The 13361-nt window shown below is 39.3% G+C and overlaps 1 protein-coding gene across 2 annotated transcripts; it reads left to right on the forward strand.

The window, feature by feature from the left end:
* The first annotated feature begins 2546 nt into the window (after window positions 1–2546).
* LOC138305948 (BLOC-1-related complex subunit 5-like) lies at window positions 2547–13129 on the forward strand. 2 transcript variants are annotated; one of them, XM_069246258.1, is made up of 4 exons: window positions 2547–2696; window positions 10660–10784; window positions 11351–11694; window positions 12001–13129. In XM_069246258.1, exons 2-4 carry the CDS (start codon window positions 10667–10669, stop codon window positions 12244–12246), a joined length of 708 nt encoding a protein of 235 aa, XP_069102359.1. In that variant the 5' UTR covers window positions 2547–2696; window positions 10660–10666; the 3' UTR covers window positions 12247–13129. The 2 variants fall into 2 exon arrangements, with proteins under 2 accessions (XP_069102359.1, XP_069102365.1); XM_069246264.1 differs by lacking the exon at window positions 10660–10784 and having other exon boundaries at window positions 2569–2696.
* The last annotated feature ends 232 nt before the right edge of the window (window positions 13130–13361 follow it).

Consider the following 13361-nt stretch of genomic DNA (forward strand, 5'->3'; position numbering starts at 1 on the left):
TATTTCATTAGAAGCTTCAACAAAAGAGATTAATGTAGTATGATGCAATTTCTTATATTTTTTCTTTTGGAATAAAACAGCATACACGTGTATCATGCACGATGAAGAAAAATGAGAATGGAGGGGTTGTTCATTTTCCAAAAGGCGAAACAACGACATGACATTATCCAGTCACGGTATCCTATTGATTTTAAACTCTAGTGATTTATGAATTTCTTAAAGTTCTTGGCCCGAAATTGAAAATGAAAAATACGAATATATTCGAAAGCTATTTTTTTATTGGCAATATCGTTTTTTTTCCAAATACACATTCTATTATTAACTCTACCATTACCATATGAAAAACAATCACTCATTTATTATGAAACAGAGACAACCACGCACATGTGTCGACCTTTTAATCGCTTTTGATTTGTCTAATGTAAACGTACAAGTAGAAATATTTTTCTTACTCGTGCTAACGGTAATTTTTGCGTAATAAATGTTTACCATAACATAATATTAACCAAATTAGAATACCATGCTATCTATTTGATCAACTTGAATTCAGTCTTTGATTATGTTTGACGCAAAAATCAAAATGTTACTAAAGCTTTGAAGAAATGTTCGTCATGATGTAATACGCCGGTTATGCTTGTTTTGCCAGATCGCCCGGTCGTCGCCCGGTCACGTGACCGGCGTACGCCGGTAGCCGCTTTTCAGAACGAATCGAGCAGGGGTTATATCTCGTTTACGGCTGGACAAATTTCTTCTTTTTTTTTTTTTTTTTTTTTAGATATGTTATGTAGAATGAAAAATGGAAAAAATAACTAATGTAACACTTGTCTTCCGGTTGTGAATAATGGTTAAAGTTCAAAAGTGCAATTTTTCGAAAAAAGTAATTAAAAATCTTCTCAAGTTCTAGAAGGCCCAGAGATCTAATATTAGGACTGTATAGCATGCTGATATAAATGGCTACTAAGTTTATTATTTAGTTTCTTGTGAAGTTCTAGAAGGCATAGAGGCTTAATGTCATGCCTGTAGCATGCTCACATCAATGCCTGTTAATATGATTGACCTTGACCTATATTTAAGGTCATAGGGACCAAGAATTCTAAAATATTTGACCTACTTCGTGTCAAGTTTCTGAAAGGCCTACAGACAAGAAAGAAATTCGATATGCTACATGTTTAGAAAAGTTTTAATGAAGGTTAGACGTTGGCATGAGCCTAATCCAATTCCAGTCTATTTAATAATTGTTTTAAGATTAATATTTTTTTTTTCCAATTTACATGAAATTTGGAACAAAACTTTTAAAAGGAAATTTTGGCTAGCAAAGATGTTCGGCAGTTCTATTCTACATGCCTCATAAAAGATAAATCTATTAATAGCTCTATATTTAGCAAAAGGTGTGTTATTCGTTTGATAACTAAGGTATATAGCAGTATTTTATAACTGTACTTAGTCTGTATATTGTTGAGGTCACACTTGAAAACAGGAAGAGCCTGTATATTGTGGAGGTCACACTTGAAAACGGGCGGAGTCTGTATATTGTGAGGGTGACATTTCAAAAAAGGGGTAGTCTGTATATTGTGGAGGTCACATTTAAAAACGGGTGGAGTCTGTATATTGTGAAGGACACACTTGAAAACGGGAGGAGTCTGTATATTGTGAGGGTCACATTTGAAAACGGGAGGAGCCTATATATTACTAGGGTCACATTTGAAAACGGGAGGAGTCTGTATATGTTGGAGGTCACATTTGAACACGGGTGGAGTCTGTGTATTGTGGAGGTCACACTTGAAAACGGGAGGATTCTGTATATTGTGAGGGTCACATTTGAAAACGGGAGGAGCCTATATATTACTAGGGTCACATTTGAAAACGGGAGGAGTCTGTATATTACTTGGGTCACATTTGAAAACGGGAGTAGTCTATAATGTGGGGGTCACAATTGAAAACGGGGGTAGTCTGTGAAAACGGGGGTAGTCTGTATATTGTTGAGGTCACACTTGAAAACGGGTGGAGTCTGTATATTGTGAGGGTCACATTTCAAAAAGGGGGTAGTCTGTATATTGTGGAGGTCACATTTGAAAACGGGTGGAGTCTGTATATTGTAGAGGACACACTTGAAAATGAGAGGGTCACATATCTTAATATTTCTTCTAGGTAGTTTAATCAATGATCCTAAAATTTGTATCATAAACGGCACTCCGATGTGGTATCGTTATCACATTCTATTATACTGCACGAGTGTAGGCCTATACGCCTAGTATTAAAGTTTTATATGTTATTCCTTATATTGTTTTTAGGAAATATAAGTGTTACATCATTTAAACACCATGTGTTTTTACATATATTGACTAGAATGTCAACATTTCCCTTTTGACGTTGTGGTAATACCCAATTTCGTCTGCTAGAGCTTTGCCAGTCCATGTATTAAACTATGCCATTATTTTTGCCTCGCGCATGCGCAATACGTCACAGGTCACACTTGAAAAAATGCCACAGCGGCACGAAATTGATTGGGGCGAAATGTCGTGATGATGTCAGAAAGTGGGCCGAAATATCGCAGTGGAAACCTAACTGGGACGAAACGTCGTTACGAACTGCTTAATCGATGTAAATAAAACTAACGGCTCAAGAAGTAGGCGTTCATTATTTGATACGTGTGTAATCTAAGGATTCCAAATGCAGTGGACGTGATTCATGCAAAGGTAAATATCATTGAGAAAGGAGGAAAATATACAGTAAAGGGTAGGCTACTGGAGTAGCTTGTGTACTGTACCCTCAGCCATCAGTTGGAGGGCCAGTGACAGAGTATTGGTGCTGCTGTCACACCTTCAACCGTTACCTGGAGTGTGAAGGCTAATGGTAAGATACGTAGAATGTTGGACATTTCTGTTACTCATGGGTTGGACTAAATGGTGTGTAGAATATTCTGCTACCCAATAACAATGGCTTGGAGGCAGAGGGCTAGTGGTAGAATGTTCTATTATATAATAACAGAGGTACATCTGTAGAGGATCAGTGGTAGATAGAGGTTCCTCAACAAGTGACTGTTGGTTATCATGTTTATCAAACTCGAATTGGTTAATTTTCAAATTTTGAAAAGACACGAGCTTTAACAGTTAGATGCTAGCTCTTTAATTTGAAAATTTACGACCGAGAGTTTAGATAAACATGATAAATGTAACAGGAGAGGAGAAAATGTAGCGGCCAGACCGGGATTCGAACCCGGGACCCTCAGAATACTAGCCGAGTGCTCTACCGACTGAGCTACCTGGTCACCGATGATCGACCCAGTCCAATCCCGCTGCACTCCTCCTTCCTTTTTCAAAGTCTTTGCCCTGGAAGACATACGATACCCTTCCAAACACCACCACCGTGGGTTATTTAGTTGGGCGCCAATTCTGTAACAGGAGAGGAGAAAATGTAGCGGCCAGACCGGGATTCGAACCCGGGACCCTCAGAATACTAGCCGAGTGCTCTACCGACTGAGCTACGTAGCGGCCAGACCGGGATTCGAACCCGGGACCCTCAGAATACTAGCCGAGTGCTCTACCGACTGAGCTACCTGGTCACCGATGATCGACCCAGTCCAATCCCGCTACATAAACAACAGTCACGCGTTGGGGAACTTATTTGTCCCATAACTTTTACTTTATATTTAAACCGTGGTGACCATTTTCTCGTCTTCATTCAGGGAAACTTATCCCCATACAATGTATATAGTGATAACTTCCTGCAAGGACGTATATGAGAAGGATAAGTCACACTGGGTTTTGGGGGAAGTCCAAGGCAGGCGCTTTTGTGCTTGTGCACTGACCGTGACATTGGGCGACGACTGATTTTCCTTCGATATCCGTCGTTGCAGCCTTTGATGTAGCTTGCGGATGCGAGGGTTACCATCTTACTTTCTGAAGCGGAGCCGTCATTTCATGAGCTGTCGATTTTTTTTAACGAAAATTTAAGACATATCCTGTAAATATTCCGTCTTTAAAGCAAGTAATATACGTCATGAAATTTAATAAACTTTACAATGGTGTTTCGTTTGACTCGATAAGACAAGTATTTGTTGAGAAAAACGGTTTTTATTCCCGGTTCATAGGCGTCTCGGTGGTGTTTAGTAATGTAAAGAGACAGTCACGAATCCGTCTCGCTTATAAATCCTTGCTTCCCGCCATAAAATATAGTGCATAAATAGAGAGCCAATATTCTATTGTTTAATACTTTGAATAAGCAACTACCTGTTAAACAGTAAATACTATGATATTTAAAAGAAAATGCGCTGTGAAAATTAGCCTGAAATTGAGAGCCAATCGGAATCAAGAGATCTTGGAGTTGACCAATCAGAGGTGCCGTAGGTGTTTACAGTACACTGGAGTGTGTAAACATAAACGATAACCAACTGCTATGGAATTTATCACATTGGTTTTCCATTGTGAAACATGCATAGTTATGGGTAAAATGTTTTACATCTCTACTACACAATAACCATGGCCTGGAGGTAGAGGACCAGTGGTAGAATGTTTTACACCTCTACTACACAATAACCATGGCCTGGAGGCAGTGGCCTAGTGGTAGAATGTTTTACACCTCTACTACACAATAACCATGGCCTGGAGGTAGAGGACCAGTGGTAGAATGTTTTACACCTCTACTACCAAATAACCATGGCCTGGAGGTAAAGGACCAGTGGTAGAATGTTTTACACCTCTACTACACAATAACCATGGCCTGTAGGTAGAGGACCAGTGGTAGAATGTTTTACACCTCTACTACACAATAACCATGGCCTGGAGGTAGAGGACCAGTGGTAGAATGTTTTACACCTCTACTACACAATAACCATGGCCTGGAGGTAGAGGACCAGTGGTAGAATGTTTTACACCTCTACTACACAATAACCATGGCCTGGAGGTAGAGGACCAGTGGTAGAATGTTTTACACCTCTACTACACAATAACCATGGTCTGGAGGTAGAGGGCCAGTGGTAGAATGTTTTACACCTCTACTACACAATAACCATGGCCTGGAGGTAGAGGACCAGTGGTAGAATGTTTTACACCTCTACTACACAATAACCATGGCCTGGAGGTAGAGGACCAGTGGTAGAATGTTTTACACCTCTACTACACAATAACCATGGCCTGGAGGTAGAGGACCAGTGGTAGAATGTTTTACACCTCTACTACACAATAACCATGGCCTGGAGGTAGAGGACCAGTGGTAGAATGTTTTACACCTCTACTACACAATAACCATGGCCTGGAGGTAGAGGACCAGTGGTAGAATGTTTTACACCTCTACTACACAATAACCATGGCCTGGAGGTAGAGGCAGTGGTAGAATGTTTTACACCTCTACTACACAATAACCATGGCCTGGAGGTAGAGGACCAGTGGTAGAATGTTTTACACCTCTACTACACAATAACCATAGCCTGGAGGTAGAGGACCAGTGGTAGAATGTTTTACACCTCTACTACACAATAACCATGGCCTGGAGGTAGAGGACCAGTGGTAGAATGTTTTACATCTCTCCTACACAATAACCATGGCCTGGAGGTAGAGGGCTAGTGGTAGAATGTTTTACACCTCTACTACACAATAACTATGGCCTGGAGGTAGAGGGCTAATGGTAGAATGTTTTACACCTCTACTACACAATAACCATGGCCTGGAGGTAGAGGACCAGTGGTAGAATGTTTTACACCTCTACTACCCAATAACTATGGCCTGGAGGTAGAGGACCAGTGGTAGAATGTTTCACACCTCTACTACACAATAACCATGGCCTGGAAGTAGAGGGCTAGTGGTTGAGTGTTTTACACCTCTACTACACAATAACCATGGCCTGGAGGTAGAGGACCAGTGGTAGAATGTTTTACACCTCTACTACACAATAACCATGGCCTGGAGGTAGAGGACCAGTGGTAGAATGTTTTACACCTCTACTACCCAATAACCATGGCCTGGAGGTAGAGGACCAGTGGTAGAATGTTTCACACCTCTACTACACAATAACCATGGCCTGGAGGTAGAGGGCTAGTGGTAGAATGTTTTACACCTCTACTACACAATAACCATGGCCTGGAGGTAGAGGACCAGTGTTAGAATGTTTTACACCTCTACTACCAAATAACCATGGCCTGGGGGCAGAGGACCAGTGGTAGAATGTTTCACACATCTACTACACAATAACCATGGCCTGGAGGTAGAGGACCGTGGTAGAATGTTTTACACCTCTACTACACAATAACCATGGCCTGGAGGTAGAGGACCAGTGATAGAATGTTTTACACCTCTACTACAAAATAACCATGGCCTGGAGGCAGTGGGCTAGTGGTAGAATGTTTTACACCTCTACTACACAATAACCATGGCCTGGAGGTAGAGGACCAGTGGTAGAATGTTTTACACCTCTACTACACAATAACCATGGCCTGGAGGCAGTGGGCTAGTGGTAGAATGTTTAACTGCCCAATGTTTTACACCTCTACTACACAATAACCACATGGCCAGTGGTAGAATGTTTTACACTCTACTACAAATAGACCATGGGACCAGTGGTAGGTAGAATGTTTACACCTTACTACACAATAACCATGCCTGGAGTAGAGGACCAGTGGTAGAATGTTTTACCCTCTACTACACAATAACTATGGCCTGGAGGGGCTGTGGTAGAATGGCCAATACTATCCATGGGAGTGGCTGTAGAATGTTTTTACTAACAATTACTACGTGTAGAATTTAACTATCAATAACCTGGAGTTAGAGGACCAGTGGTAGAATGTTTAAACTACTCAATAACTATCACAATAATGTTGGCCTGGTAGATGTATACTCAATAACTATGGGATGTTGGGCCTGTGGTAGAATGTTTATTACTCAATAACTATCACATGGGATGTTGGGCCTGTGGTAGAATGTTTACTACTCAATAACTATCACATGGGATGTTGGGCCTGTGGTAGAATGTTTAAACTACTCAATAACTATCACATGGGATGTTGGGCCTGTGGTAGAATGTTTAATTACTCAATAACTATCACATGGGATGTTTGGCCTGTGGTAGAATGTTTAACTACTCAATAACTATCACATGGGATGTTGGGCCTGTGGTAGAATGTTTAACTACTCAATAACTATCACATGGGATGTTGGGCCTGTGGTAGAATGTTTAAACTACTCAATAACTATCACATGGGATGTTGGGCCTGTGGTAGAATGTTTAATTACTCAATAACTATCACATGGGATGTTGGGCCTGTGGTAGAATGTTTAACTACTCAATAACTATCACATGGGATGTTGGGCCTGTGGTAGAATGTTTAATACTACTCAATAACTATCACATGGGATGTTAGATGGCCTGTGGTAGAATGTTTAACTACTCAATAACTATCACATGGGATGTGGCCTGTGGTAGAATGTTTAACTACTCAATAACTATCACATGGGATGTTGGGCCTGTGGTAGAATGTTTAATACTCAATAACTATCACATGGGATGTTGGGCCTGTGGTAGAATGTTTAACTACTCAATAACTATCACATGGGATGTTGGGCCTGTGGTAGAATGTTTTAAAACTCAATAACTATCACATGGGATGTTGGGCCTGTGGTAGAATGTTTAATTACTCAATAACTATCACATGGGATGTTGGGCCTGTGGTAGAATGTTTAACTACTCAATAACTATCACATGGATGGTGGGGCCTGTGGTAGAATGTTTAACTACTCAATAACTATCACATGGGATGTTGGGCCTGTGGTAGAATGTTTAAACTACTCAATAACTATCACATGGGATGTTGGGCCTGTGGTAGAATGTTTAATTACTCAATAACTATCACATGGGATGTTGGGCCTGTGGTAGAATGTTTAACTACTCAATAACTATCACATGGGATGTTGGGCCTGTGGTAGAATGTTTAAACTACTCAATAACTATCACATGGGATGTTGGGCCTGTGGTAGAATGTTTAATTACTCAATAACTATCACATGGGATGTTGGGCCTGTGGTAGAATGTTTAACTACTCAATAACTATCACATGGGATGTTGGGCCTGTGGTAGAATGTTTAATTACTCAATAACTATCACATGGGGTGTTTGGCCTGTGGTAGAATGTTTAACTACTCAATAACTATCACATGGGATGTTGGGCCTGTGGTAGAATGTTTAACTACTCAATAACTATCACATGGGATGTTGGGCCTGTGGTAGAATGTTTAACTACTCAATAACTATCACATGGGATGTTGGGCCTGTGGTAGAATGTTTAAACTACTCAATAACTATCACATGTGATGTTAGACCTGTGGTAGAATGTTTAATTACTCAATAACTATCACATGGGGTGTTTGGCCTGTGGTAGAATGTTTAACTACTCAATAACTATCACATGGGATGTTGGGCCTGTGGTAGAATGTTTAACTACTCAATATCTATCACATGGGATGTTGGGCCTGTGGTAGAATGTTTAACTACTCAATAACTATCACATGGGATGTTAGGCCTGTGGTAGAATGTTTAACTACTCAATATCTATCACATGGGATGTTGGGCCTGTGGTAGAATGTTTAACTACTCAATAACTATCACATGGGATGTTGGGCCTGTGGTAGAATGTTTAACTACTCAATAACTATCACATGGGATGTTGGGCCTGTGGTAGAATGTTTAATTACTCAATAACTATCACATGGGTGTTTGGCCTGTGGTAGAATGTTTAATACTCAATAACTATCACATGGGATGTTGGGCCTGTGGTAGAATGTTTAACTACTCAATAACTATCACATGGGATGTTGGGCCTGTGGTAGAATGTTTAACTACTCAATAACTATCACATGGGGTGTTTGGCCTGTGGTAGAATGTTTAACTACTCAATAACTATCACATGGGATGTTGGGCCTGTGGTAGAATGTTTAACTACTCAATATCTATCACATGGGATGTTAGCCTGTGGTAGAATGTTTAACTACTCAATATCTATCACATGGGATGTTGGGCCTGTGGTAGAATGTTTAACTACTCAATATCTATCACATGGGGTGTTTGGCCTGTGGTAGAATGTTTAACTACTCAATATCTATCACATGGGATGTTGGGCCCGTGGTAGAATGTTTAACTACTCAATAACTATCACATGGGATGTTGGGCCTGTGGTAGAATGTTTAATTACTCAATAACTATCACATGGGATGTTGGGCCTGTGGTAGAATGTTTAACTACTCAATAACTATCACATGGGATGTTGGGCCTGTGGTAGAATGTTTAAACTACTCAATAACTATCACATGGGATGTTGGGCCTGTGGTAGAATGTTTAATTACTCAATAACTATCACATGGGATGTTGGGCCTGTGGTAGAATGTTTAATTACTCAATAACTATCACATGGGATGTTGGGCCTGTGGTAGAATGTTTAAACTACTCAATAACTATCACATGTGATGTTAGACCTGTGGTAGAATGTTTAAACTACTCAATAACTATCACATGTGATGTTAGACCTGTGGTAGAATGTTTAAACTACTCAATATCTATCACATGGGATGTTGGGCCCGTGGTAGAATGTTTAACTACTCAATAACTATCACATGGGATGTTGGGCCTGTGGTAGAATGTTTAATTACTCAATAACTATCACATGGGGTGTTTGGCCTGTGGTAGAATGTTTAATTACTCAATAACTATCACATGGGATGTTGGGCCTGTGGTAGAATGTTTAAACTACTCAATAACTATCACATGGGATGTTGGGCCTGTGGTAGAATGTTTAATTACTCAATAACTATCACATGGGGTGTTTGGCCTGTGGTAGAATGTTTAATTACTCAATAACTATCACATGGGGTGTTTGGCCTGTGGTAGAATGTTTAATTACTCAATATCTATCACATGGGATGTTAGGCCTGTGGTAGAATGTTTACTACTCAATATCTATCACATGGGGTGTTGGGCCTGTGGTAGAATGTTTACTACTCAATATCTATCACATGGGGTGTTGGGCCTGTGGTAGAATGTTTACTACTCAATATCTATCACATGGGATGTTGGGCCTGTGGTAGAATGTTTACTACTCAATATCTATCACATGGGGTGTTGGGCCTGTGGTAGAATGTTTAACTACTCAATAACTAGCATATTGGGTGGAGGACTATTGTGGTAGATAAAAAAACCTCTACTGTAACAACTTATTTGTGGCTGTATAAATGTATAATTATTGAAATGCCTGAAACTTCAAAAATATTTCATTTCTACCCAGAGTCCCAAAGTAGAGGCAGAGGGCTGGCATATATAGTTTTAAAAGAATGTCTGTATCCTCAGCTTAACCATTCTACCACTGATTTGTCACAGTGCAAGTGGTAGAATGTTGGACACCTTGTTTCAGCTCATTGGGTAACTAACTAGTAGTAATTCAATGCCTCAAGTTGGAAATCCAATTTCCAGCAGTAATATTATATGTGTCAAACATCATGGTGAGGACTTGATTTGGGAAGAAAAATCAACTTTGTATGCTTACTATATTACATTTCTTGATTCCAAACAAAAACAAATTTTATATCACAATACAACTCAACCTGCTTTGGTGGCTATTGTTACAGTATAATATTCTTGTACACATATATCATTTCAAACATGTCTCGTTTCTTTTTGTTCCAGATCCTAAATGGGTTCTGAGCAGAGTTCACAGCCTCCTGCTGGAGCCCCTGGTAGTAGCATCAAGTCCCAGAGAGATGAGGATATCCCATATACCTCATTCTCCATCAGTAAACCTATAGATGGAGGCGAGTTGTCTTGTATCATCAGTCGCTGGTTCTTGTTGATATATCATGATGTACTGAGTCTGTATAGTTGTTAAATTTCACGGATTTCCTGATTTATTGTTTGGAACTTTAAATAACTTCTCAAGAACTGAAAGGCCCAGGGAACTCATGTTAGGCCTGCAGCATGTTTGGATGAATGGCTATCAAGTTTGTTCACATGAATGACCTTGACCTTCATTCAAGGTCAAAGGGATCAAATAGGCTAAAATATGTAAATGACTTATTGTAAATAACCAAGAGGCCTAGAGAATGGATATTGGACTTGTAGCATGGTCTAATTCATCAATTGCTTTTTTCTTAATTTATCAGAACCTGAACTTCTGCTATTAAAAGAGTTCTTTTGTATTGCCTTAATTGTTTGCCACTACTTTATACTTTGAGGTGTTGCATTGTGCCAATAGTCAAATGACCGTTAAGGCCCATGGGTCTCTTGTTGTGATTTATAGCCTTTGAAATTATCATTCACATATCTCTTTAGTTCTGATGCTCCATTACTGACACACATACAATAATTTTTGTGTTTATAGAGCCGATGCGACACTCCCCTCGTAATGTGGGTGGTCGGCCACGTTCATCAACAAAGGAGGGCAAGGATGACACACCTAAACACAAGATTGTAGTGGTAGCTGATGGCAATGTTTCCCCTAAAGACAAGGACCCAGAGTTAACCAAGCTTGAAGCTATCCCTGTCTTCTACCCTATCATGCGAGGCTCACTTAACATTCCCACAAGTTCCCGCGATCCTGATATTCTCGACAAACTGGATCATCAACAAATACTGCTGTTGTGTATTCGATACCAAGAACACCTTCGACAGTTATCAGAAGCTGTTGCCTTTGATCAAAATGCCCTTTGTGTTCGCATAAAGGAGGTGAGTTGGATAATGTACTGTATGGGTACCTATACTTCTCTTTACTCAAAGTTGACACGACTCTTGTACAATGTCTACTTACACAAGTACTCAAAGTTGATTTAGTTGAATACCGTTTATTATAAAAGGTTTGGTTGGGACCAAATGAATTAAACAGAATCTTCAGGTTATACAAGTTTGAAATAAGAGGTTCAACTGTAGATTAATGTTTGTGAATACTGCTCTCCATTTCGTAACACAATTAATAATTTAATCCAATTAATGATAACAGTTGGGAGATGTGTAAATTGTTGATTTCTATTGTAGATTGACTGTGCTATTAACATGCTTGTGAAGTTGATGTCTGATAGACAGAAGAAATACCACAAATATGCGGAACAGTTTACAAGAGCATCAGAGACCCTGACTGTTCTAAACAGGGTCAAGGACTCGATGGACAATATCATACCTAAGATGGACCGACTGAACCAACTTTTACCGGAAAGTGACCAGCTAGAACCGTTCAGTATATATATGAACACCCCTCAAACATCCACAGCTCCCAGCAAATAGACGGTTGTTAACAATGCCATATTAGCTGAACACTTTGGACTAATTTAAACGTGTTTGTGAATGTGTGGTACAGGTATGTATGGGATGATTACCTTGGCCGAGTTCTGGGAACACTGACATATTTAGTTATTATTATTTGATACAGTTTTTTTTGTATTTGTCAATTTTAACATGCCAGCTAGCTATTTCAGTGCACAACCCAACAACACTTGATGCAATCAGAAAAAGTCTGATAGGAGTCTTACACCTTAAAGCAACTGTCACACAGGACCACTTTATTATCATTATGATATTATTTAAGGTTATAGAAACACTGATGGTACAGTACACTCTACGGCTAGTACACATGACTTATATCAATGGAATAACATATCAACTACTTTAGCTATATATTAATATTTCATAAAAATTACGAAACCTGTGCAAAATTCAGAGTGGGACAGAGGAACTTCACATTAACTATCATTTGTCCTCATGTTTTTGTTAAGAGTTTTTTTTAGTATCTTTCACGGTGTTGTTGTGTACCATATTATAACGTAATTTTACTATGACATCATGATTTACTTACAAATAAAAACAATTCAAATCCCCTGAACACAGCAAGAGCCCTAACAGCACTTGGGAGAAGCTAAACTGTTTGTTTTTTAATATTTGTTTATTAATACATGTATTGACCTACTTTCGGGTGAATCAACCTACTTTCATATGTTGACCTGTTTTAAACTTTGTCAACCTGCATGTACTTTCTGTTTCATTAATCCACTTGTAAGGGTATTGATCTATTTCCAGATATATTGACCTACTTTGTTTCTTTGACCTTGTTTCTGATGCATTTGCCTATATCATTTTCAAGAAACATTATGGATTCGGAGAGCCATGTAACCTTTCATTTGCTAGTATTGATTCGGAGAGCCATGTAACCTTTCATTTGCTAGTATTGATATGCAGGTTTCTTTACATGTAAAACTGACAATTTACTTGTCCTTAATTTCAATTTGGATACTTTTCACACTCACACATTACAAGTCGTTAAAGATACAATGTCTATACATAATGTATACAATATCTACAATTGTCAACATCAATTTTGTTTGATGAGTATTGTAGTATGAAAG

This window comes from Argopecten irradians, chromosome 1 (genome assembly GCF_041381155.1).
Source record: "Argopecten irradians isolate NY chromosome 1, Ai_NY, whole genome shotgun sequence".
Lineage (NCBI taxonomy): Eukaryota > Metazoa > Mollusca > Bivalvia > Pectinida > Pectinidae > Argopecten > Argopecten irradians.

What these genes read in the sequence shown, in the direction of transcription:
- LOC138305948 (XM_069246258.1), top strand. Translation starts at nt 10,667, where the DNA reads ATGGGTTCTGAGCAGAGTTCACAGCCTCCTGCTGGAGCCCCTGGTAGT. An exon ending in CAGTAAACCTATAGATGGAG is followed by an intron (nt 10,785 to 11,350) that starts GCGAGTTGTCTT and finishes TTGTGTTTATAG; the next exon opens with AGCCGATGCGACACTCCCCT. An exon ending in TTTGTGTTCGCATAAAGGAG is followed by an intron (nt 11,695 to 12,000) that starts GTGAGTTGGATA and finishes TTTCTATTGTAG; the next exon opens with ATTGACTGTGCTATTAACAT.